Source organism: Lutjanus erythropterus, chromosome 19, assembly GCF_056507025.1.
Source record: "Lutjanus erythropterus isolate fLutEry1 chromosome 19, fLutEry1.hap2, whole genome shotgun sequence".
Classification (NCBI taxonomy): Eukaryota; Metazoa; Chordata; class Actinopteri; order Lutjaniformes; family Lutjanidae; genus Lutjanus; species Lutjanus erythropterus.
In genome coordinates this window covers 13,401,741-13,429,523 of record NC_139335.1, presented here as the reverse complement: position 1 = coordinate 13,429,523, position 27,783 = coordinate 13,401,741, and the positions used below count along the sequence as shown (strand labels likewise).

Sequence of the window (27,783 nt, the reverse complement as noted above, 5' to 3'; positions counted from 1 at the left end):
TGACAGGAGATAAGACTGAGATAAGAGGTGATAACAGAGAGGATTTTTCAGAAATGGAGTAAAACAGAAATGGGGATGAACAGAGGTATTAAAAGGGTTGGAGGTGATGAGTCAGTAGCTGTGGGTAGGTGCGAAAGGCGTATGTAAAATAAGGCAATCTTTTTTTTCTCTTGATGGATTATGTTTGTAAGCAGCTACTTGTCTCTTGCTTTTTGAGTTGCAGACTAAATCTTTAGCTTTTTCTCTCCACTGAGGCAGGAGAATGAGTTGTGTGTGAACTTGTGAATTGTTTGAACTCTCCCATCAGTGTGGGACATTGCCAAATGGCAAATATGCTCTTATCTCTGACCTCGTCAGTATGCGTGGAAGTTAAAGATTACACACACAGTGATAATGACGAGAATCAGCTCACACCATACTGTCTCACTCACTCTTTAGATCCAGTTGGAATAGACTGACTGTGTGATAGTTGAGGCTGATGTCAGTGCTGATTTCTTTGTCGCTAAGGTCCTGGGCTCGCGGGCTCAGATCTGTGGATGGACTCAAACATGGCAAGACTTGGAAATTATGCAGCACAAGTTTGCTACAGTGGTTTAAGTAAGTTTATACTCTTCATCTTCAGTGGTCAAATTGTGTCAGTCACAGATATATTAAGATATCTCTGTTCTATAAAAGTCTGTAATGATTTGATGCAGAAACAGTTTTAAATCAGATGACAATGCTCAGTCCAAAAAGACTTGGCTTGGGGAACAGAGAGTGACCAGTTCAATTCAGGTCACACTACAGAATGTGGACACGCATGTGTGCATACGTGTGTGCTTCAAGCCTACTTGTGTGTAAAATTAACAATGGGGTTAAAAAAAAAAACTGAATTATGTCTTAAAGGGTACAAGAAGCATCGCTTGCTGAGGACCCCCATTGTTTTTGTTCTTTACTTCTTCTTATTTTTCTCTACTAAAAGTGTCTGATCAGCAATAACTGTAAGATTAAAACTCACCAAAATTGGCAGGTGCCTCACAAATTCCACCCACTGCTCTACTAAAAAAAAGACACTCGTTGACATCATGGTGGCGCTATGTCATAGACTAAACATTATTTTCTTTCTTCACCATTTTAATCTTTCAGTTCGTCTCCATCCTTTATCAATTAGTCAGCTTGTAGGACTTCTCCTCAATGTTATCAAAAAACTACTTTTGCAAACTCCTCCCAGACTGTTGGGCCAATCATATCTGAAAATGTGTCAGCACCATCTACAGACTTTGCTGATCTAAAGTTACCAAAAGAATTTTGAAACATCAATCTATTTAGATTTTACTAGTCAAACAATTTTCATTAAAGTAGCAAATTTTATAAAATTTGCAGTAACTCATGATCGCGATGAGATATAAAATTGTCAGATGTGTTCAGAAGTGTTCACTAAGCTTAGCTTTTCAAACACATGGCATTTCATGTCTAGAGGGCGCCACAAATTTAAGTTTATATCCTGTAATCGGCCGCCTGAATTTGTATGAAAATCAGTTAGCGCAATCTTGGGTCAGTCAACGCATGAATTTTGGTAATAATTGATTACATTTAATTTAGATTCATAGACATTTCACAATCCAAACTTCAAACCATCCCCTGTACATCCTACATAGCTGAAATTTCTTCATCACATCTGCTGAACTGTGACAAAAGTTTATGTCACTGCAACCTGTGGTCAGAAGTCTGCCAGTCTGTATCAGTCAACCTCTCCACAAGTCTCCATACAAGTGCAGTGAAAATTTACACAGATGTCCTGTAAATGATAAACAGCAATGCATAATATCTTGCTGTACTTTGTACTGCACGGACATTTTCTTCTTTTTTGCTCTGTGTTGCGTCAAATATAACCAAAATATCTGACAAAACACCTGAAATTGGCAGTGTGATTTTTTTCAAAATGTCCCCATCTTTGTACACCTGATGTGATTGCCTTGTCAGATGTTATATTGAAACTGTCCACCTCAGTGGTGCTGTCTGTAAGTCACCTGCACTGATGATCCAAAGGTCAAGTCCACATGTGGATAAGTCCCACTTGCCAGTGTCGTAACAACCTCTGCATGACTTGTGTCTTAACAATGCTTGATTCTTACAAGCATCTAGATACTTATTAAAAAAATAATAGGTAAACCTGTCTCTAATGATTAACCTAATGATTAACACTAGCATTGTTAATTTGCCATGAATGATTTTGAGACTGATCTTCCATCTACACAGTGTTACAAAACAGTCTGTGTCTCACCGGGTGCTTCACCTTTTGGCTGGAGGCAATCTCATAAAACAACATCAGCCTGTATCTGAATGCCTGAATTTCTCATTTGCCGTCTAATGGGATGTTAATATTCACTGCACTTCACTGATAACTTTTGAAGTGTCTTACATATTTATCTTTTCAGCTGTGTAAAGTTTCCAAAACCAGTTTTTTTTTAACTAGACACTTAATTCCTGGAACAATCTCTGCTTTACTTCACTGATTTAACAGTACACATCTATTCTCTACCTGCAGGATGTGGTGTCATATATCAGTTTTACAAGCTGCACATGTGTTCACTTCCTCTCAGCACCATAGTAACGTTACCTTTGCCTCCAGTGTGAATCCACAAATAAATTGAATTCCCTTAATTTCCTGAATCAACAAACATTAACACTGTTCATTCTCAGCAAGTTGACACTTAACAGTAATTCCCCACAATCCACTTTGTTTAAACCATTCGGACAGCATCCAATCAAGTTCAACTTCAACTTTCAACTTTAGATGCAGACAGTAAAAAATGCAAAAAAAACGTACATATGGCACATCAAAGGAGGGAGGGAGAACGCTGGTATAAATAAAATGTTGCAGGCTCAGGAAAACAGCACTGGTCCCAGGTTGGCTTTACAATCGTAGAATACAGTACAAATTAAGATAAAGTGCTGAATTTAGGGCAATTTAAAAAAAAGTACAGTCCTGTGGTCCAACGGAAACATGGTGTCACTCATCAATTTATTAAGATGTCAGTGTTACACTGAAGTCTTGAACGCATGGCTCTTGAATCAGGGGACAAAGATCTGTGTGAGAGACAATCTTGTCTCCAGTACCTAACCTGAATGCTCCTGTTGCTTCCACAAGCATTGTTTAATTGACTTGAATCCTTTATCCACACAGTTACAGTTTAATAGTCTATACCCTTTGCTTTTTGGCAAGAGGTGGTCAGATTAAACAAAGTTAAACTTTTAACATCAGCCTGCCGTTACGTGCCTGAATTTCACATCTGCTGTCTGATGGATCACAAAAAAATACAAAGAATGATAGGTTGATGATTGTTTGGTCATTTGCGGCTAAAAAACTTGCAGTATATATATATGTGCCTGGTGCACTTTTGTGTTGTCTCAGATTGGGTCATTTCATCACTTTTTTGCACACATGACTTTCATCACTTCATATAGAGAGCTTCTGTCGTACATATTTGGGAAATCTATCTTAGACTTTTACAATGTTAAGGCTAAATTTAGGAAGTGTCTGTAATGTGGCCTCTGATCCATGTGCTTTTTTTCCTGAATCTTGCTGTCTATGCCAGGTCACTCCACGTGGACAGTCCTCCTCACATCCCCTCTCTGACCACCAGCTATGTCCATGGTACCTCCTCCAACTCTCTGCTCCCGCTGACAGTAAGCCAGAGCTTGGATGCCACAGTCCAGCGTTGGCCTGACCGTGAAGCTGTGGTCTTCATGCAGGACGGTATACGGAAAACCTTTGCACAGTTTCAACAAGATGTGCGTCTCCGATTGTGGGCCTTCAACTTTTGCTTTCAGGAGCCTTCATGCTTGTTATCAACCCATATTTGTGTTGTCCGATTAAGTCTCCTGTTTCAAAAATACACTAAGACAGCCTGTATTAGTCTGGTTTGTTAGTTTGATAATATGAACTTGATCTCTTTTTGGGAGAAATCATCACCAAGCTTCTCTAAACCACAAAAATAATTAAACTGTATACAGTGGGGGAAAAAGCCAGAGAGCTATATTGCAAAATGGCAGAATTTATACCATGTAATATTTTTGTGGTGCAGGTTGACAAGGCGGCTGCCGGTCTGCTTGCTTTGGGCCTGAAGAGGGGTGACCGACTGGGAGTTTGGGGGCCCAACACATACGAGTGGATCCTTTTCCAGTTTGCTTCAGCCAAGGCTGGAATTATACTGGTCAGTTTGGGAGCAAACACCCTGCGGTCAAGCGTCAGTGAGCAGGACATTGAACCCTCTCGGGGGGCCAGGGAGCTATTCCATAATGTAGGTATATGATTGAATATTCTTGGCTTAAAATTGTTCTTATCTATGCAGGTGTCACTGAATCCGGCCTATCAGGTGAAGGAAGTGGACTTCACTCTCAGGAAGGTCAGATGAGTTCTGTTACATGAGCATTAGCCTCCTTACATAATCTACTAAGATACAATGAAAAAGCATGACAACTTACAGTGGACAATTTTGTGTTTTTATAGTAAAAATAATTCTTACTCCCAACTACAGTAAGTAAGAATATACAACAAGACTCCAACAGAACTGATTTGTCATATGCAGGTCCAGTGTAATGCTGTGGTCTGCCCTACCCACTTTAAAACACAAAATTTTTGTGAGATGCTGAGGGAGATCTGTCCAGAGATTGACACAACACGAGGAGGCATGATCAAAAGCTCCAGGTTTGACAGAGTCAATGTCAAATATCAGATTTAAAGGTTCAGTGTGTAAGATTTAGGGGGATCTATTGGCAGAATACGGCAGAAATTGAATATACTATATGTATATATGTTTTCTTTGGGATATAATCACCTGAAAATAAGAACTGCTGTGTTTTCGCTTTCACAGCCACCATAGGGTCTCCTACCCTTGGAAGGAGAGTACTTTTACTTCACAAAAAATTAAAACCCCTGTACAATGTCTTACGAATGTTGATCATATTGTACAGAATAAAATATGAGCTTGTTTAGCCTGCAATACATCATGTTTCAGCATGCAACTAATCACTGGGGGGCAATTACCCATTTTTAAAAAAAACATGGAACAAGTGCCACCTTGGTTTTCCCTATAGTAGAAATGGAGTGCCCTCTAAAGTGGCAAAATGTTCAAAACACTGTGATGCCCCTCCAGGCTTTCCAGCTGCTCCCGGGGCATCCTGCAGCATTCATAGGCAAAAAAGTAGCAACACTGCTTACAACTACAAGCCACTAAATCCTACACACTGGTCCTTTAATACATGTTCTTCCTCTACTGTGATCACGGGAGTGAATAAATACTTAACAAAGATGTCTATAAAGATCCTATCTTGGGTCCTCCAGGCTGCCGGACTTGCGTATGGTGATTGTGACTGATAGCAGACAACCAGGCATGCTCCACGTAGAGGATGTGATGAATGCGGGGGAGAGTCGGCACCACAAAGAGCTGATGGATCTGCAGAGCAAGCTGTCCTGCGATGAACCCATCAACATTCAGTTCACTTCAGTAACCTTCAGCGTTGCACCTTTCACACTGGCTCATTTGGACTGACTTTATGACCTAACGTAGATCTGACATTGATTCAGATTAAGTCATGTTGCTTGTTTTATTTGTTTCAGGGAACAACGGGGACTCCAAAGGGAGCCACTCTTTCCCATCATAATATTGTAAATAATGCTTACTTTGCAGGTCTCAGACTGGGTTATAATAGCAGGGTAAGTTTGTCACTTGGTTTGAAGAAAACACAAACGCAACAGTTCTTCTATGCTCTCAAATTTTGTTCACAAACTTGTTAAAATCCATGTTAGTGAGCACTTCTCCTTTGCTAAGGTAAAACAGGTGTGACGAATTGAGATGCTGTAAAAATGTACACTTTTATCTCAAAAAAGACATTTATAGGCACTATACTGTGTTTATTTCACATGAAGCTACAGAGTTACACTAAATTTGATGCTGAAACGGTGTAGCAAAAATTTGAACAAATTTGGGAACAAAATTTGAGAGAAATAAACCTTTTCTGCGCACAGAAGTTGTCTCAGATTTTTTATACTTCAACTCATGAAAAATGGGAGCAAAAACAAAAGCACAGTGTTTATATTTTTGGCCATATTTCCATCAGCCTCAGGTACGAATATGCGTGTCTGTACCCCTTTACCACTGCTTTGGCTCCGTTGTGGGAGGGATGAATATGGCGGTGCATGGTGTCACACTGGTCTTCCCCTCTGCTGGCTACAACAGCCGAGCCAACCTAGAAGCCATTCAGAGTGAGAAGTATGACATGTTGCTCATCACCAAAATTAATTTCAAATTCACAATATTATGCACTTTCACTGATTGTCATCCATGTTTTTGCATTCAAGGTGCAACATCGTCTATGGCACTCCCACAATGTTCACCGACATGCTTAGCCAAGATTTACAGAAGTATAATTTATCATCAATTGAAGCTGGTAAGAGATCTGACGACTGAGATCAATCAATTTGGTGTAAGCACTTGAGGCATCCATGTCTACGTGCTGCTATGTTTTAGGTTTGATGGGAGCTTCCCCGTGCCCTCCTGAGATTCTGAGAAAACTGAAAACAGACATGAACATGGAAGAGATAGCGGTGAGTAGTTGCATTTCTGACACATTTTCAAAGAGGTGTGGGCTTCAGTCAAAATTCAGTGACTTGCAACTTGACATGTATTTAAAAGAACACAAAAAAAACTCCAAGGCACTCTCTTCCAAAACAATTAAAATGCCTTTATTGTCATGGCATGGTCATGTTAGATCTTAAAACGAACAAACTGCAACACGACAAAAAAGCAGTAAAATATAGGCCCTTTCCATGTTTTTGTTTGTTTTGTTTTGTGTGATTATTGTCAGTCTTTGTATTTAATATGTTGCTCTTTGTTGCAGGAGAGAACTATGGAGAACTAACATTATGTTACTGAGCTCCAGTTGGAAACAGTGATACCAAAAATAATTTTATTTGCGTATGTTACTGGCCATAAGCCTTGGGGTTCTTGGTGGCTGCAGAACAGTAAGGAACACGTACATGAACAAAAACAGTGCGGCCATCAGCAAAATACAGATCAAAAATTACAGACGCAACAACTTCCAACACTCCTCAAAATTTGAGCACATTGTGACTTGTTTAGCACTCGAAACTTAAAGCTTAGGACTTTGGAATTGTCAGTCTTGACTTGGGGCTTGACTTGGTACTTGAGTAAAAATGAGACCTTATGACTTGCAAAAAAATGGCTTGAGTGTAGCTTTTTCCAGCCTGTACGAACATGTCTACATTATGTTTTAACAGGTAGTTTATGGAACTACTGAGAATAGTCCGGTTACATTTCTAGGATTCCCTCAAGACAACGAGGAGCTGAAGCTTCATACTGTTGGATGTATCCTGAGCCACACGGAGGTACGCCTTAGTTTTTGTAAAAAACTTTTGTCTTGATTACCACAACAACACCGTGGCTCATTTCTGTGAGTCTTTGCAACAGGCTAAAGTGGTGGATCCTGCTACTGGGGAGATGGTCCCTGTGGGGACCTCAGGAGAGCTGATGATCAGGGGCTACTGTGTGATGCTTGGATACTGGGACGAGCCTGAGAAAACCAGTCAGGTTGTCTCCCAAGACCGCTGGTACAGGACTGGGTATGTACAATACTGAAGGTTGTCAATTGACAGAATAAATTACAGCATACTGTATTTCCTCAAATGGTGACTCTCAGTGATACCAGTGACATCCAACATAGTGAACAGAACTTTAAAGTTCTCATGAAACAGCTTGTGGACTGCTTATTGTGTTACATGTTTCCTGTAAAACTGGCAGATAGGGAGGGACTTGTTGCCAACATTGTTTGGTGTTTACAGTAGCCTTTAGTGCTCATACTGCAAACGACCTGTATTCCCTGTCTCGGAGGCTGTGGTCTTCCTGGTTGTGTTCATTGGGAGGCTGCTGAGCTGGTTCTGCAGCAACAGTTACCGTTAGCTACTTTAGCAACTAGTAAGCTAAAGCTATATCTGTCCATCAGGAAACTCTGTTAATAAATCACTGAGAGTTGAAGCTAAGCAGGCAGAGGACATCGGACTGGAAACCAGAAAATATATGTACCTATGAAAAATGATCTAGTTTGCATCCAGCTTTTCAAATTAAAAGCCCTCTAATCTTTTAGTGGACAGTGCAAGTTCGTATATTTTTTCATGTTCTTTATCAGTTTAGAAATGCAAATGTTAATGGCAATTCATGGTGCATTTTTATAAGTTTGGGTCCTGGAGAGACACCACATTTCTCTTTTGGGCATTGAGTTGAAAAAGAGAGACGTGTTACGGGAATTGATGCTCACATGCTGGGAGATATTGCATACATCTTGTGTGACTTTTTTTTTTTCCTGCACAGTGACACTGCCAGTCTGAACAGTCTGGGATACTGCCGCATTGAAGGACGCTTAAAGGACATGATCATCCGAGGAGGGGAGAACATCTACCCGGCTGAGATAGAACAATTTCTCTATACACATCCCAAAGTACAGGAGGTGCAGGTGAGACTCAGAACCACTGGGGGGCAGCAAAGATCAGAAACAATGTCTTCAAACAGCTGACAGCAGTTTTTACTTTTTCGCTTTATGAATGTGTGGACAGTTATTCTTTATATTGAAAACAAAGTGTATTTCATGAGGAAAAATAAAGATACCTAAAGACATATGGTTGACTTTCACTTTTACTGAAGAAATGTTTTAGCAAGATATCTTTACATTTACTCAAATATGACTTTGGGGTACTTTTTACAACACTGATGAAACATCTCAGGATGAGTGCAGTGAAGTCTCTGACAAAATAGGCTTTAGTTTCTCTGATGTTTATGATTTGTTCCATTTGTCTGCTTGTTTCCCAGGTGGTTGGAGTGAAAGATGAGAGGCTGGGTGAGCAGGTGTGCGCCTGCATCAGGCTGAAGGAGGGCCTGACCTCCAGTGCAGAGGAGATTAGAGCATTCTGCAAAGGCCAGGTGAGAGTCGGTGATAAATTAAATTATCAAAAGCTCAACGTACTCAAAATCAAAGCACAGCTGTACAGTTTGTCAACTTGTTTTTTTCCCATCCTAGATTTCCCACTTCAAGATCCCACACTATGTGTTCTTTGTAGACAGTTACCCTATGACAGCCTCTGGAAAGGTACGATACCTCTGCTCTAACGCCACCAACATACCTGAACCATCATCTATTGTTGATTAATATAACAAGACTGAAATGGCTGCTACTTTCTGTGTTTCTAGATAAAGAAGAACGTATTAAAGGAGAAGATGGAGAAGAAATTAGGCCTTTAATTGTGTGGCCCTGCTGGACATTGGAAAGCAGTGGGATTTCGTGCTTTCTATTCCATTCTATTCTGTTCATTAGCTTTACTGACATAAAGTACAATGTTTCCAAAGCACATCAATGTAAACATGCAAAAAGTAAACAAAATAAACAATAGCAACACAAAAGGCAAAAGGGCATGGAGAGCAAGAGGGGCTATCGAATAATAAGAGTTGTTGTAGGTTCATCATCTTTTGACGGACTTTCAACAAATAAGTTGTTCTTTAATAAGCAACATTAATCACTGGCCTTGTGGGACAGGAGGGTTCACAGAGTTGCGGAGCTCATGGCTGCAATATATTTTGCTGCTAGTCTACAGCAGTCTTCCCTCTCTCCCAGTAAGGCCGGAAGTCTTTCAGAGTCACTTAGATAGAGAAAATCAGAGAATATTTTTTTTTTATGATTTTTGTAAAATATACCTCTCTAATATCTTTGTATTGTTTACACTGAGTTAGGAAGTGCAGCTCTCACACTAGGAACACAACGTCTCCTCTCTGAGCAGGTCTGTCTGCGTTGGTCTACCTCCACTGCCAGGTTGTGTTCACTCAGTCTGTGTTTAGTCAGTGCCTTTCTCAGTTTTTTGTCGGACACTTTGGTCAAGTAGGTCGCCACAGTGTACTCTCTGTTGAGGGTTAGACAGGTTTCCATTTTGTTTTGCTCTGCTCAATAATTTATGTACTTTTCTTTTTCTTTCATCATAATCTGGTTGGGTCTAATTTTTTTGGGTGTATGTGTCCTGAGGCTGAGGTGGTCGTGATGTAACTAACTTCAGGACAAGTTGGCAGAGTGGACTCCTTTCTTTACAGAAAGCTGAACTGGGACTGTATAACTGATCAGCTGCTAGATTGTCATTACTTAAGATGTATCTACTTTTACTTCCTATGTATGATAACTCCAACATTACAGTCTTTGTTGTTTTAATCTTTACATAAAAGCACATCGAGTTCATATCATCTTTGAGCTTGAAGTTTTATTGCCATCGTCATGACGCAAACTCCACCCATGAAGACCACAAGATGCAACTGAAAGCTCTGGGAAATATCCAGTAAGTGGTCCTTGTTGCTCTATCATCAAACTGCATCACTTTAAAATGTTCACTCAAAGATCAGAGTTACATATTTTTCTCTTACCTGTAGTGCTATTTAAAGGGACGGTTCAGATTATTTAAAGTGACAAGAAACTTAATGTATAAGCATTACTCTCCCGAAACCAACCAAATCCCATAGACAAAATCAGTCATTTTACCTCACAGATGACAGGAGATGCTCATCTACTGCTGCAACAATCTGTTAGTTTGTGTTATTGTGTGCCTTCAGTAAATCTGAACTAAGCCTTTAAAACACCTAAGTCACACAATAACAAAAACAATTTAACTGATCAAGGCAGCAGAAGATCAGCAATGTCTGTGAGCTACAAGGTAAAAAGATAGATTTTGCCTGTGGATGTGGTGGGTTTAAAGAGAGCAATATTTGGCTTTATATAATGGCACTTTGCCACCTGATGGAAAAGTAAAGCAGTGAAAATATTCTAAATATGGCATACACTTAAACTGATAAAGATATATATTTTTTTTTTACAATCGAGGAAAAATTTGTATTTTAGATTGTGTGAGTATATGACCCAAACTACACAATATATTTGTCATCTCAATCTTTATTTACTTAAACAATTTTGACAAACAATCTGATATCATAATACAATGGCTTTAACCATTCATTATCTGAACATGCCATACAGAATCTGAAATAAATAGGACCTTAATGCCAAATGTCAGTATGTACAAATGTGGTAGGCAAAATTTACCATCCTTACGAGCTATATACACTGACGGTAGAACACACTTTAGTAACAGGCTCATAAGAGTGCCCAAAATGACATCTCATATTATCAAATAACAATGAATACTAAAGGCTTCAACTTAAGATTGGTGACACAAAGGTCTTTGAAGGGGAGAACTGTGTGAGCAAAATGGATTTAGACAAAATTCTGGGATGTAAAATGAATGCATTGCCAGTGTCCAACCTGCTAAAAAACCCAAGAGCCAATTCAAATTAACATTAAATTCACACAATAACAGACAACATAAGCAAATGTGCTGCATGACACAAAGGCCACAATGGACCATAAACTCACATACACCAGCCAAAGTTAACAAACAGTCTCAAAGAAGTCCTTGAGTCAGTTTTGGTTTGCTTCGAGTATCGTTTTATGTGAGTTTTATAAAGCCAAATTCGCCTATTATGAATCCACCGTGAGAATGAGGTAAACGAGCCTGTCACAGGATTTAAAAAAAATATGTTCAAACATTTAAAAAAAGGCAAAAACTTTTCCTCAAAATGTTTATGGATGTCCGCAGAGGAAAAACACTCGACTGCGGCCAAACCTGTGAGGAGCAGTTTAAGTTTTAAGTGCAGGTTTAACCCAGAGGACAGAACCAGCTGATATTTCCAAATGAATTACAGCAAGTAGCCAGTAACGACAGGAACAATTGCACTACGGCTACATGGCTTTGAACGATCAACATTCACTTCAGTCATGAACATGGGGCTCCCACTGTACCTCTCCAACCCCACATTACATATGCACACATGCCAGAAAATTGCAAATAAGAAGCATTTTAAAGCATACTGTGAGATAAATTAGTTAATATGAACATATCCCTTTTTAAATATAATACATTCTAAATTAGTTTAACTGTGCAATTTAAGTGAAAATACAGGAGGAAAGGATAAGAAGCTGTGGTCTATTACGGACCTTTTGTCAGGGATAGTAGCTATGCAGATAAACAGTAGAACTGAGAATATAAAGGAGCCACTTCAGAGTTGACATCTAGAGAGCAACGCATTTGCAGTGACATTCATACGAGCACAGTACAGTTCAGCTTTAGGCACATGCAAGTATGCGGTAGGACACACGGTGGCGCACCTACTCGCAGATGCATTTAGAGCTGCAAACATTGTATAGTCGAGCTTTCTCTTCCACACATCAAAAATGCACGATCCCAAACAGGCAAAACACACACACACACATCACTCTTCCTTTCAAACACTCTCTCTTTCTCACACACACACACACACACACGATTAGCACACAATGTAATGGTCTTTCAAGTGTCCTCTCTGTTCATGTATTGGGTGGATAGGAGTTTCAGTAGAGGTTTGTGAGGCATGGGGACGCCTCACACACTCAGAGGCAGCATGCCGGGTGGAGACACGGCTCTGGATGTTGCCATGGAGGTCAAGGAGCTGGGGTCCAATCCATTAACAGTCCTGCAGTTGACACATGGGCATTAGAAAAGATATAAGCCCCAAATCCAAAAGAGTCAGAACACTGTGTAACGTGAAACCAGAGTGCAGTGATTTGCAAATACGTTTGAACCTAAATTCAGTTGAAAACAGTACAAAATTTTATTGTCTTTTCTAAATGTACACTCATTTTGAATTTGATGCCTGCAACACTTTCCTCATCATGGATGCATGTCCTACGGGCTAAAGAGGAAAAGGATCATTCAGATTGTTACCAGCGCTAATGTCAAAAGCCAGCATCTGTGATGGTATGTGGGTGTAGTATCATGGGTAACTGTCACACCTGTGAAGGCACCATTAATGCTGTAAGGTACATTCAGGTTTTGGAGCAACATAAGCTGCCATCCAGACGTCTTTTTCAGAGATGCGATGTCCCTGTTTATTTCAGCAAGACAATGCAGGGACACATTCTGCACGTGTTACACTGCGGCTTCATAGTAAAACAGTTCAGGTCCTAGAACCTGTCTTCCACTGTTAATGTGTGGTGCATTATGAAGCGCAAAATATGAACCTGAAGAACCTTGACTGTTGGGCACCTAAAATCATTCTTGAACAAAATTCTTGTACCATAGATTGCTCAGAAGTTACAGTAACATAAGAATAAAAACAATAAAGTGTATAAGGAGTAAATATAAACACCAGTGGCTGATAGAATAGCATGAAAAAAGCATGATAGGTTAAGTACAACAAAAAATTGCAAACACAGACTTAACTAAATGACAGTAAAGTAGTGAGGGGAAGAAAGACTCACGTTTTGTCAAAGTAAGTGGTGTGTAGAGAGTGGGAAAACTTGGTGGCGTTGCTGTTGATGAGTGTGCTGTTGTCTTTGGAGTAATTTTTTCTGGCTGCCTGGTCTTTGGCGAAGTTCCTACAGGCGGCGAGTTTGGACTCCAAAGCCTGGTCACAAAACAGGAAAATACAATCTGTGTTTAGCCTAATCATAAACATCTTCCTGTTTGTCCTGTGGCTGAAGACACACTGTTCCTCAGTGCTCTGCAACATATTCACAATTTGAAAGCACTGTGTCTTACATACAGAGAACAAACACTCCATGCAAAAATGGGTAATGTAATTATTAGACGTGGGTAGTAATTCGTTACATTTACTCTTGTTACATGTAGTGAAGCAGTGAAGGCACAGCCGCTGCATTATGAATATTAGGTTAGAAAATACAACATATGGCCAATTTAACCTGATGTCCGGTATAAACCACGCCAACTTCCAGTCTTTTATCTAAATACAAATACAGATAGATTTTGTTGGTTTAACAGATACAAACCCAACTAAATACTTTCATATTCTGACCCAAGGAGTATTTTGATGACTAGTTTTTCTTCTATTTGAGTACTTATTTTTGCAACAGTACTTTTTCTTTAGTACAGTTTTTGGTAATTATGTGTTAAATTAAAGGGAATAATACCTACCCCAACTTTCCGCAGGAGATCACCAACAATATTAAGAGCTGAGATTCTAGCAGAGGGAGTCAGGGCCGAGTTGCCACAACCATTGGTCAATGCTGCACAAGCACACGAAGTGAAATTAGTACACAGATCAGTGAATTGCTCATTTCATGTGTGCTGTAAAGAGTAAGATGGAGGAAACCTGACCTTTTGGGCTGATGAAGGGGTGCTCTATGCTCTTTCCTACAGGTGTGGCTGGGAGGGATAAAGAGGCCTGGACTGCAGAATCCATCTTGTCGATGTCTAAGGTGGGTGAGCTGGGTGCAGACATCCTGTCTGTAGTCCGCTCCCGTACTGCCAGCTCCTGTCTCAGGTCTGCAGAAGACAAGAGTCAGACTCATGAAACACTCCTCTGCTAACCCTTACACAGGTGACATATTGCCAGAAAAGGGGCAGAATGGATTCCTCTGTGCTTTGTCTTTACCTCGTGCTTCATCTTTCAGCCGCTGCACAGATACCAGAAGAGACTCCTTCTCATCCAGCTCACTTTCCAAGAAGGCATTTCTCTCAATGGCCTGGTTTAAACGTCCCTCAAAGTCTTCAAGAGACACTATTGTTGCCCTGCACAAACAGTAGAGGTTGAGGTACACCTGTTAAAACCTTTTATGAACGCTACTAGGTCAAATCATGATAAAATCTAAATACATCAATTCATCTGACCTCTTGGCTCTCTCCAGGTCATCATTAGCCTGCTCAAGCTCCCGGACGTATTTGTGGAGTTGCTCCTTGATGCTGCGTGTCTGGCCCAGATCATCCTCTAGCATAGAAATCTGTTTATAACTCTGGGCATACTGCTGCTCCAGCTTCTCCTGATAGAGACGGACAGAGTGAAGAAGAGACAAGTTTGACTGTGAGTGTGTGTGGAGAAAAAGGGAGTCCTTAAATGTCCCTGACAGGCTTTGTAGTCTGTTTTAGCCACTTGCTAGCAAGACATTTAAAAGCTTAAAAATGCCCACTACTGGCTAATTTTATATCATAGAACAAATCATGAAAATCTCTTAAGATTCTTTCAGGCTTCTAACCAAACTCATGCCTGGGTTTTTAGGACTCATTCCTGCAGTACTCTATTGTTCCAGGAAAAAAAATCCACTTTTATTTCCTTTTGATGAGGCATGCAGTGTGAAAGCACCATTTTATGCACATTACAATAGTCATCAACGAGAGGACCCCTACTACAACATGGTGATTCATGAGACAGTTAATAAAGGTGTTTTCCACATTATTTCACTTTCAAAGAGTCTCTTTGTTCCATGGGGAGGCCCCCGTGGGTTCATTTGCCCTGTGGTAAACTTTACAGTATAGTTAGTTAGTGGCAGGGCTGCGTGCCTGTACTGTGGCCCCTGAGGCACAAAGACAGGAAAGCATGATTCGTGATCTCTCTGGTTCACTGACACAGTTTGTTTTTAGCATTAGGTGCTGCAGGCATGCTCACATGTTGCGCCATGTGAAAAATTGCCAATACTTTTCTGCTCTGGGGCCTTCTTTAAAAAACTCTGCAGAGAATCCACACTAAATGTTTGTGTATGCACAAATGAATGAAATGTATGCATGCCAAAATATATTCTGATTTATGAAACCTAGTGTACGCCTCTTAGCGTACAATTTCCTTTTATAAATTTGAAATTGTCCACACAAGCACATGTCCAACACACCACCTACTTCACTCCCGTGATTACCCATAAATGGCTAAAGAAACGCCCTCTCTGGGGGCCGAGCTCATCTGTGGTGAACTGAGAGTTCAGATACTAGACTGGCCTGTCTGCAGTCCAGACCTGTCTCCCAGTTAAAATAAGTGGCGCATTTGTGCTGAATTCAGTTGAATATAGGTCAAAAACGTTTTGCAAATCATTGCATTCTGTTTTCATTTACTCTTTACACATTGTCTCCACTTTTATGGATTTGGGTTTGTATGTACACTATCACCTAACCACCATTCATCCCTGCAGTGATTTGGAACCAGATTTGTTCTTGTAGTTTTCTATTTCCTTCTTCTTTATCCTGACATCCACTTAAGGAGAGCCAGAGGATTACCTAAGAGCATGCTTTATTAAGAACCAAATGAGACACTGGACCTTGTCCTCAGGATCAAACACAGATCAGATAACCTGTTAAGTAACCGCCAATTAGTTTATTGGCGTCTTAACCCATAGGCCGTAAAAGAAAGCTGAATGTTAAAATAAGCTGCATGCAATGGCAAGTCAGCAGGCACAGTTACCTTGAGGTTGGCCATCTCGTTCTTCAGTCTCTCGTTTTCACTTTGGAGATCTCGAAGGCGGTGCTCGGCCTGACCAAGCTGCGCCTCCAACTCTGCCTCCAGCTCACGGCTCCCTTCCTGAAACTCCTGCAGCTCCTCCTGGGCATCTTGGCAACTGCAGGGTACACGAACAGACACAGCAGGGAGAGACATAAACAGTCATTGTCAATTCCCAGCTACCCCTGTCCACTGTCCGCCATTCAATTCTGCAGAGCTGACTGGGTGAATGACCGCGGGTGCGAGCTCTAGAAAACTGACCGGCTTTTGTCCTGTAAGATGAGCTCAGGCTCAGGCATGTTCTAGTAGCTTTATCTCCAACAGCCAAAAATAAACCTGCATGAACAGCCTGGCAGATATCTGTAGATTTTTAACCTTCAGTCCTGTCTCTGCCAAACAGGAAACAGCTCAGCATTGTCGAGTTAAGCACTCTAAATATACAGCTCCGATGAGACAGCTGAACTGTCACAGTCTGTGGTTCAAGAGTAGCTCAGAGAAACAGGCCTGTGGTGCTGCGCCTTCAGCTGTGGGAGAGGTCAAAGGTCAGAGGTGCAGAGAAACTGAGAGAGCAGAGAAACAGGAAGAGGACATGAGGCTAGGAAACAGGATGTGTGTACACACGGGTATGGGCTGACCCCATGGAGGTGATCTAAAAAACACAAAATGGTCCTCATGTATCAAAATTTGTTTAAATTTCTCTACATTCTCGCTTAATTTTTGATGAGGACAGGTTTTGTTTTGCAATTTTACCTACATAATTCAAGCATTCATCGCCAAAGATAATCAATGAAAAGTTTGCACATGCTAAGGTTGTGACCGGCTACTTTTATTTTCCGTAAGAGGGAAAGCAGAAGCACTGCAAGTTAAAAAACTTTTTTTTAAGTTGTAATTTTTCTTCGTTTTTAATATTGCGATAAATATTGTATCTTTTTATCGTGGTATTATCATGCCATGAGTTTTTGGTATTGATACATCCCTGTTATTTAGATATATTTTTGACGTATCTGATAACATTTTATTATATAGAATTATTTATTATATATAAAATAAGAACAAATCATGTTCAAAGTGGAGGATGAAGGAAAAATTAATTTTGTGGTCATCTCTGTAATCTAAATGGACCCTGTTTTTTTTTTTTTTTTGCCTGATGACACCGTGGCTAACCCCGTTGTGATATCAGCTGACTCGTGTTGGGATAATGGCCTCACAGTGGCTCTCCACAGCCCTGGAATCCATGAATCAGTTGTTGTGCCGGGGTCGTTCCTCACATACCAGCACCACAATGGCTGCTTCATCAGCACGCTGGGCCCTACAACCTCCCTGTTTAACAGCCGGGCTCATCCTCTCTCACACTGTTCACGGCTTTAAGTGACCAACAGCTCTCTTCATGTGTGAAGTTGAACGACAGTAAGTGTGAAAATCAACCATGAAATGTGTGAATGCAGGAAATACAAGCGCATTTCACGTGCTGCAATGATTAGTCTAATTGATTAAATGATTAGTTATTAAATTGACCGCCAACCATTTTGATTATGGGTCATTTTTGAGTTCTTCAGTCCTCGGTAAACTGAATATCTTCGGGTTGTGGACAAAACAAGATATTTGAGGACATGATTGCCAGATTAATAATAATGAAATACAACTGCAAGTTTCAGCCCCATTTCACATTATGAACTCTTTTAATGATAATCATAAACTGTATGATGAAAATAAAAACAGCCAAGATTAAAAATATCACTTCAGAGATAACTCTTCACTTGGTAACTAATAAACACTGGATGCTACAGCTGTGAATGGTTTACTTATGTAATCCTGAGAAAACATAAGAACAAAAACATATGTGAAACAAGCCACACTGAACTGTGTACTCTGTGTTGTTTTTTCCGTGGGTTGACATTTTTTCCACCGTGTACCCACAGCAGGAATTTCTTAGAAAACCACCGGGAGTTTAACCCTCTCTGTGCCGTTTTACTCTTCCTCTGGGAGTGTGATTGAACCCAACTTCACAAATGGAAAACAGACAGAGTTTAAAGGGATAGTTTAGATTTTTTTTGAAGTGTTGAGTTGTGAGGCACTGATCCACAGTCAGTGTATTAGCATGCAGCAGACGGTCAACACACCCCCCGGTTTGGAGAGGCAGCAGGAGTTCTGGTGTAGGAAGCTAACGATGGACTGCTGTGGACAGGGTCAGCCGCAAAAGTCTGGGTTTTTGTCTAGTGTAAAAGGGGCTATAGTTTTTTGTGTTATTGTGTGACTTAAGGGTTAATTAGCCAAAAGAGTTGGTCTTTTTCGAAAGAGAGCGATATTTGGCTTATATAACACTGTTGGAAAAGCCTGTCTGATGGAAAGGTAAAGCAGTGAAAATATTCTAAATATAGTGAACACTGAAACTGATATAGATTTTTTTTTTGGTGACTAACATACATTTTGCTGCTGACCCTGTCCACAGCAGTGCATTGCTTAGCTTTCCTACACCAGTCAGTGCTCCTGCTGTTTCTCTGAACTGGTGGCATACCAACCGCCATCTACTGTCGGTGATATGCTGACTATGGACTACTGCATACTGCCGCTATCCCTTTAAATTTACATGACGTTCAGCAACAGGCAGCACCACTGCTGCCTGTTCCAACATCGGCTATGGTCTCTGTTCAAGAAGTCAGAGATGTAATCATTTCCTCCTGAGCAGGCCACAGCTGTCTGTGGGCACTGATTTCAAAAAGCTTGTCCGGTCATTTGCCTTATATGGCTAAACACTGCGTCTCTGTGATGAAACTTTAAAGCACACATTCAGCAAATTTGTCATCTGCCAATTATGCAAGAGGAGTCGACGACTACAACTTCTTAAACAAAGTTGCCTCACTGCTGTTCGGAGTTTGGAGAGTCTGTTTCACATGGGGAACTGCTGCCATCTCCTATTTGGTTCAACATTTTTTTTACAAGGCACATCACAAAATAAAATATGACACATTGTTACATTACACAATTTGTAGGCAAACGGTTACATTCTCCATGTACAAAAAGTTGAGGACACAACAGAACATCTATCCCGTCATCTGATACACACAGTATGTACTAAGGACTGGTCATAACAAGATGTTAAAAATGTCTACAGAGGTTATACGTGTCACGGACCATCTACACATGCGCAAAATATTCAGATGTTTTCCTTTATTCAGACAAAGACACTATTCCTAGCTTTTTAAATGGCTAATCAAAATCAATATTCCATTAATATTCTTATTTAAGGTGTGTTTCTGCTCCCGACCAGAGGTGTGGGCTTTTCTCTTGTGCATACATCTCTACCTCAGCGCTGCAAACTGTTGATTAACTGGTTTGTTCACAATGCACAGGGCTGACCGTAAACAGGCAAGATGCCATGTGCTGCAAACTGCAGAAATACCCCAGGTATGATATAGATGCGTATTCCAAATGTGCTGTAAACATTTCCAAAGAATGCTCCCGAAACCTGAATAAGTTAGTGTGTACATAAATGTGGTCGCTATTTACTTGTCATACGAGAAGTAAATCACATTGCCTACCTTTTCTTGTATTTGAGGGCTTGGGACTTCCAGTAATCAAGTTCCTCATCCTTTGACGAAAATTTTGGAATCATCTCTTTGTCCATGTCAGGGCACCCTGAGGATTAAAGGGACATATTTGTTAGCTTCACAGTCAACCAGATGACTCAAACAAACACGGAACAAAACTTTCACTACAGTGGAACTCTAACAGTGATCAGATCTGTCCAGTCCAGTTGACCACAAACCACAACAACAAATAAATATAGAACACAGTTAAAGGTTGAATATTTGTAAAATTTTGCACAGACTTATTGCAAACTGTCAAATTGTTTTTGCTTGTTTATGGCAATTTTTCCCAAGTAGCATTTGTATAGGAATGATTCTGTCCAGTACTTTTTGATGTATGTATATATAAGTGGTTGATCACTGTGACTGTGGTAACTGTAAACGTTAAGTTTCTTTTGCATCCTCAGGCATGTTGAATCAGACACAGTGCATTCCCCTGTCTTATCTCTGAGATAGACAACCGGGTAAATCAAGATTCAAAATCCCCCCTTCATTCCTCAGCTGAGAAGATAACCGAACAGATCTCTCTTTATTTGAAAGCGACGAACAACGTCAGATTGGCCCGGCCGTGATCTGAGGTCACGTCATCCCCAGTTACTCATGAATCACTGACTAAAGTACCAACTCTTGTAGAAGCTGATCAACTGACTGACTACAAACACGGCTAACAAGCCTTTCTATGACTGTGAAAAGGGTCCCTCCTCCTCATTAAATTTCAAACCTCACAACTCAGCTCATGTGATGTCAGCATAACTAATTCATCAACAGCCGTCCGCGTTAATTAAGCGTTGCTAATGCCACACGGATCAAAGCTGTCTGTCATGGCCTAGACTTTCTGAAGTTTTTACCAAGTGTTTAAAGTTGTTCCTCTTCCGTCCTGTTTGCAGAAATACCACTTTACTAAACGCTTGTTCCTCTTTTCTGGTGAGCCAATAAACTCTGCGTCACTCTGATCTATGTGGACCAGCGGGGCAGGCTTCCGGAAATTACAAAGACACATCTGGAAAGAGCTGCTGTGTGTGTGTTCCTCTGAAAGCTTCAAACGTCACTGGTGCTTTGGAAAGCATGTCATTCAGTTAAGAGTTCTGAAAGCTTTACGGCTTTGTGATCAGCACATTAGTAGAATAAGAAAAGAAGAGAATAACTGAGAAAGGTGGAGATGTGTCTATATTTAATGCAGGACTTCTGATCAAAAGTAAAGACCTACAGATTTATTGACATGCTGGCTTCTTGGACATTTCTTGGACACATATGAGACTGAAACTATTCATATCAGCGAGGTGTAGTAGTGCTTTGACCCCTGTCTGGAGGGGTTTCTACAACTTCTATTAACCAGCAGCCCCAAAGCTTCAAAGCCCAGAATTTCTTTCAGTAGAAATAGAAAAAAAAGACCCAAAGCTTGCACATCACTGCAAATCCACATATGTTTGTAATCTGAACAGAGATGATATCAGACAGCTACTGGATGTAGCACAGAAAACAACAACCTGAGCAGTATTTGGCAGTTATTGGTAAAGATGTGAGGATTTTGGTTTGGTTATTGTTAAAACTGTCTGTGCAAAAAGAGTGTAGGCTACATAAATAAGAAAGTCTAGTTGTAGGCTATAATTTGACCACACCGGCCTGGCTTGGGTTCAGGCAAGGAAGGGGGATGATGTGTTGTTTTCCCTGCCAAGAAGATGGTGGTCTGGACTCAGAGGCTGGACCGCCTGCTCTTCCCTTTTAACATTCCTCTGAGATGGCGTCATCAACAATTTACTCGCTACGGGCGCCTCACGTGTCAGGACACTACTCTGGAAATCACGAAGGGAACTGGAGACCAAAATACAGTAAGGGTGGAGTGAGGGAAATGTTTCTACTGACGTAACATGTTAGCTGTATTATATGACCAAGGAGAGCCTTCAAATCTGCCCGTGGAACAACCCAAGATATTTTCTCTTCTTATATTTCCAAGAAATCTAGCAAACATAGCAGATGTTTTTTGGTATGATGCTTAAAGTGCCTGAATGGGATCCAGTACCTGGAGGTCACTAAAGGCATGACTGGCAGGAAACTGTTTCCATGGTGATTCAGATCAAACCCCTCGAAAAACCAAACATGGCTAATTATCAGTCCACTAACCAGTGACAGGATACTTAAATCAAATGGTGCCACAAAGATATAGCACTTGTGCTGGGTATAGTTTCAAAAATGATGATACTAGTACCAATACCAGTACCCTGAAAATGATATTGATACCAATAGATGTAAATGGAAGCTTTCCTGAAATAATTCTCCCACATTTTATGTATTTATTTTCATAAAATGACATGTTGTATAGCCATACCTTTGAACATCTTCCTGGCATCTCGGTAGGGCTGCAACTAACGATTATTTCATTATCGATTAATCTGCCTGTTATTTTCACATTTAGTCTATAAAATGTCAAAAAAAATTCATGTTCATCACAAGAGCCCAAAGATAAGTTAAGATAAATTGCTTCTTTTGTCCACCCAACAGTCCAAAATCCAAAGACTCTTAATTTACTCTCAAAAAAGCAGCAAATCCTCACATTTAAGAGGCTGCAACCAGCGAATATTTAACATTTTGATCTTTTGATCTTGAAGTATTATTGATATATTTAACAGATTATCAACAGATTATCTACAGCTCTACATCTCAGCATGCTGAACTGACACCTCTTTTGAATGCATATGAGTCGAAGCTCCTGTCGCCTTATCGTGTCCCATTAAACTGAAGAACGCTTGTGGTGGTTGGCTGTGAGCAAAGCCATGCAATTAGTCTTTTTTTTTCTAGATTAGGGTACAAAAAGGATCAAATGCAGGTATTGTTTGACTGAAAGAGTTTCAAAGGTACACAGGCCCAAACGATACTGGATTGTTGGGGCTTTTAGGGAGTGAAAAATTCTGATATCAATATATGATGATAATCTTTGTAAAGAAGATAGAAAAAAAATCTGTATTATTCCTGTTAAAATCATACAGGCGCATATCAGACACCATATATGCTGATATAGATTTAGACCGATATAGCTGTGATAGGTCAATATCAGTCGACCGATATATAGGTCAAGCCTTACTTGGTACTGAGTTATTCTGGTCGATATTTTAGAGGTAGGTATACCCCTATACATGTGTTTATTCCCTATATCACATAACAGGTCAAATGCTGACGCTCTGCCAGGACAAATGACAGTTCCTGTTATCTCTCATTTCAGCATCCTTTGGAGCGTTGTCAGCTTGACCCCTGGATCTATTTGTCTGTTGTAACAATACCTGGACAGGCAGGGCCGTGGTAACAGTGACACCACACACACACACACACTCACTGTGGAGCCATCTGGAAATTACAGACGGAGGGAGGCAGCGGAGAGAGTTTCCTTTCCCACATTCTTGTCTCTACATCCTCTTTTGTTGGTGATGACGAGGTGCTTACTAAGAGTTCAAGCTCTCTAGCACTGATGTAGTCATATTTTTATAGTGTGGGGCCCATGAGAGGGTTGTTCAATCCTAGATTATAATAGTTAACCTAACCTAAACTAAACTATGCTAAAAACTAAAACGTGTGAAAAAAATTCTTTAGTGAACTGAAATAACTTCTGCAAAAACTGAAAAATACTTGAAATGATAATGCATACTTAAAACTAACTAAACTAAAATTAAAGTATGATAAAACATACAAGAAATGTCTTTAGTTTCAGTCTTGGGGAGACATTAGTGCAAGTTCATTGAAACTGGGATGTCTGGATGAGTGTGAGTCATTTGTGTTTGCATTGTAATTCATATTCTGAACTTCTGACAAATCCCCCCCAATGCTGAAACTGAACTAAACATTTCTAAAATAAAACTAACCCACTGTGGAAACTAACTGAAACTAATCTGGACTGAAAACAAAAATAAAATCTTAAGTATTAAAAAATTAGGGTTTTTCCCATCACCAGTATCACTATTGGCCTCCAATGCCGCCTAAAATGCTGGTATTGGTATCAGTGAGTCCACATGTCTTTGCACTGATTCAGTTCTTAGCGGTATTGGTACACAGTATCAGCTGATACAATAAGTTCAGGTACCGGGAAGGAAAAAAATGGCATCGGAACATCTCTAGAAAAACACAAAGCTGCAATATACCTGATTTTTTACAGCGCCACAACAATTAAATGATTATGAATCGATTATTAAATTACTATTTTGATAATCACCTATTGCAAAAATCAATTGTTTGACTTTTTTTTTTAAGAAAAAAGTCAAATGCTCTTATTTTTTTTGCTCCTTTATAACAATAAACTGAGTATCTTTGGACCGTGTACAAAACAAGACATTTAAGGATATCAACTTGGGCTCTAGGAAATACTGAAGAATATTTTTCACAATTTTCTGGCACAATTATATGTAATTTAATATGTGTAATGTCTTGTTTTTGATATTGACCTTGAGTCCATAGTAAAGTTTACATTATATAATGACTGTGCCTCTCTCTTGTTTGTTCCAATGTGAATATTAATCAAACTACAGATCTACAGGGTGTGGTGGTAGTGTCCCCCTGACCTGAGTCCATGTATTGGTCCTCTGTGTTATGGATTAGATGCAGGATAACAAGCAAAATATTTACACTTTGTGTGCGTTTGTCAAAGTGTACATTTAAAAAAAAAAACAATAAAATGAGACCTGACTGTAAAAATGACAATTACCTTTCACCACAAATTGCTGTCAGTTTCAGCTAATATGCATATAATCACAAAAATGATAAAGTGAAGCACTAAAAAAAGAACAAACACATTTATGAGGCCAGATTTAACCGCTATGTGAAGGGTGTCAGATGTAATTTAAGGTGGCTAATAAACGCAGCTGTCAGTGTGTGGATATCTGATACTGTGCGGTTTGACACACAACACAGAAGCTAAAAACCAAACACTAACCAACACGACATGTTGTTAGAAGAAAACCGAAAACACCGCAAACACAACCTTAAAATAAATAACATTTGAAGGTGGGGAAGAAAAATCGACATTTAAACCGAGCTGGAGCTGTCATCGTCGCGCAGACGCCGAGCGACTGAACCCGACAGCTCAGCAAACAAACAGGTCATTTAAGCAGTAAACACATCAGACGTTATATTTTAACGGTTAAATTCGGTACCTGCTCATGTCAGATCGGTGTTCAACAGTCCTCTGTCCCAGCAGGTCGTCCTCCGACCGGTGTTACATCCAACTCACACACCGCTCCTCTGCCCTGGCCTCGGATGATACTGAAGTGACTGAGCTGTGTTTAGGAAATTGCCAACGCGTCTCCCGGAACCGACGTAAATCCTGACATGGACGTACGACCTGACGTAATTCACGTTACGTCAGAACTGGGCAGGGCTGTTATAGAAATAGATGTACTAGAATTAGGCGTACCTTTATGTTTTTTCGGTTGGACTCTATAGGGCCCTGTCTGTCACTGATCCAAAGCGCACGTGGAAAGCGCAAGGCGCAGTGGATTTAATTTATTCATGCTGGGTCTAAAGCCACCTTTGCCGGCAGGGGTATCCTGTCCTGTCCCGCTACTTGCGCCAGCAGCAGAGAGCAGAATACACCTATCAGCTGCGCCCAAGTAACTTGATTAAATCACCAGCGAGGGGCAGCTTCAAGCCGTGCGCAAAATGACACACAGGTTATCCCCCCAGCATCAGGCTCTGACAGAAATACATATACCATTTTCTCCCCAGATCGAACTGGTCTTGTGGTCAGATATAACGATAAGATCATAACTTTTCAAACTTTGTTTTTCTGGATCCCAATAAACATGCAGACCCAAACACTACAGCTGCTCTCTGACAGCTGTGATGCCGTCCCGTGCACAGCTTGCAGGTCTATCAAGATTTATTTGGCTTTTTAATTATGACGAGAATTCCTGGTTCCTTATTAGTGAGAATAATTTCACACACACGCCCATTAATGGAAGGTGTTTTTAGATCATGGGGACGTGCACGCCTCAGCCAAGCGCGAGAGACACAAACCTGTACGCTTTTAACTTCAATGTTTACACTTTTTTGCTGATAGTAAAGGTATTCAATGGACACTTTACCAATCCACACTCCTGTATGAGGAAACGACTGGACATAGATGGAGGTGTTTTGTGACTGTGGAGACGTGTGTGTGTGCGCCTCAGCCATGGCGAGGAGCAATTGCATTTGCTGTCTTGCAGACGTGGCAAAAACGGCAACTGCGCTGGTGTAAAATAGCAAATCCACCTGCACCACAAACTTAGGGCCCAATAGAAGATAGGGCCCTATATCTGAAGCCACACAGTTTTCACTACAGTGAGTGACCACGAGGTGGCGTATGATTGCCGGAGAACAAACCAACACAAGAACAGAGTACAGTAAGACCAAATACCACATGATCAATGATAGGGTTTCACCTGCGTCTGACTATGTTATTTGGGAAAACACAAAAAAATATTTACTATTATTTACTCTGTCCGAATTTTCTTGTTATTATTCAGGGAAAATAATGTCAAATTTTTTATATTATCATAATATATTAAAATATCTATTTATGATATTCCAGTACTGTAAACTGCAATAAGATTAACACATCAAGAAACATGAATGTAGCATCTTTGCAAGTTTCTAATTTTTAATGCAACACAAATTTTTTTTAATTTTATTTAGTTATTTGTTTTCAGTTTCTGATTGTTCAGTGTCCCCTGGTAAAATGAAGGCTGGTGGAGTTCAGTTTATAAAGATAAAAAATGAAAAGAGACAGAGATGAAATGTTCAGTACAAGGATGTGGAAATATATTCCATAATTAATTATATGTCAATATTAAATCAACCTAATGCTTTGTAGGCACTACAATTGCATTTCCAGTGAGTATTAGGTTAGAAAATGCAAATTAATTTGATTTAATGTGCCTTCCAGTATAAACCATGCTCACATCCAGTCTTCTGAATCCAGACATGGAGACAGATAATTTTGCTGCTTGAACAGATACAGATACACATAATGAACATCTGTCTAATTCCCGAATAAATGTGTAATTGTTTTTATGGACCTAAAGTCTAGATAAGATAAGAGTTAAGATAAACTGTATTGATTTCACATTTGGAAATGTACTTGTTACAGCAACTCAAGGGTCAAAAGTACAGGGAGAAAAAAAGAGAGCCAGATAAATAGAAATACAAATAAAGTAATAATATAAACCATACAACTCTACAGATATATGGATGATAAGGATGATAATTGCACACATTGTATTACACATGTGATGTGGTGCATTATACTGAGAATAATATATATATAATATAATACTCAGAGAATAATCATAAAATGGATGATTACACAGTGATACTGGCAGCAAATTCACAGGATGGTTTCACAGTATGAATATATGGTATTGCGCAGGATGATTGCACTTTAGAGATATTAGGATATATAAGGGATACATAAAGGGATACATATTCAGGGATTAAAGGATAATTGCACAGAACACATATGAATAAATAATTGTATACAGTACCAGGATTACAGGGGCCTGCATGAGAAAGCGAAGAAAATTAGTTCAACCAACTTTATTAAAGTGACCATATATATGAATTACACCAGACTTGATTAAATATGGGTAGAGCTAACATTTTACAATATGGTGCACAAAACTGTGAGTAGTTACTAACAAAGTTACTAACAAGATACTGCGCAAATGAGGAATGATTGTTAATGAGAAGAAAAACTTTGATTAGACGACCATAGCAGACTTCTTCATAATTATTAAAAAGGGTTTGAAAAAGAGCTAAGTACAAGCACTACTGAAAAATACAACACTATAATAAGTGGTTGTATGAAGAGCAGCAGTGAAGGGCTTTTTTCAGTCATC

The 27,783-nt window shown here is 39.9% G+C and overlaps 2 protein-coding genes across 2 annotated transcripts; one reads left to right on the top strand and one right to left on the bottom strand.

The window, feature by feature from the left end:
* Positions 1 to 428: 428 nt before the first annotated feature.
* Positions 429 to 9,356, top strand: LOC146309441 (medium-chain acyl-CoA ligase ACSF2, mitochondrial-like). The gene is made up of 16 exons (XM_084744978.1): positions 429 to 597; positions 3,579 to 3,774; positions 4,068 to 4,196; positions 4,335 to 4,388; positions 4,572 to 4,690; positions 5,327 to 5,489; positions 5,603 to 5,698; positions 6,103 to 6,254; positions 6,344 to 6,432; positions 6,513 to 6,589; positions 7,283 to 7,390; positions 7,473 to 7,624; positions 8,370 to 8,511; positions 8,865 to 8,975; positions 9,073 to 9,141; positions 9,243 to 9,356. Exons 1-16 carry the CDS (start codon positions 479 to 481, stop codon positions 9,291 to 9,293), a joined length of 1,827 nt encoding a protein of 608 aa, XP_084601104.1. The 5' UTR covers positions 429 to 478; the 3' UTR covers positions 9,294 to 9,356.
* A 3,043-nt stretch (positions 9,357 to 12,399) lies between these two features.
* ndel1b (nudE neurodevelopment protein 1-like 1b) lies at positions 12,400 to 25,211 on the bottom strand. Its single transcript, XM_084744422.1, has 9 exons — positions 25,063 to 25,211; positions 19,880 to 19,976; positions 16,305 to 16,458; positions 14,750 to 14,898; positions 14,514 to 14,650; positions 14,237 to 14,404; positions 14,054 to 14,145; positions 13,381 to 13,526; positions 12,400 to 12,593 (listed from the first exon to the last, which is right to left on the bottom strand). Exons 2-9 carry the CDS (start codon positions 19,963 to 19,965, stop codon positions 12,503 to 12,505), a joined length of 1,023 nt encoding a protein of 340 aa, XP_084600548.1. The 5' UTR covers positions 19,966 to 19,976; positions 25,063 to 25,211; the 3' UTR covers positions 12,400 to 12,502.
* Between the last annotated feature and the right edge of the window lie 2,572 nt (positions 25,212 to 27,783).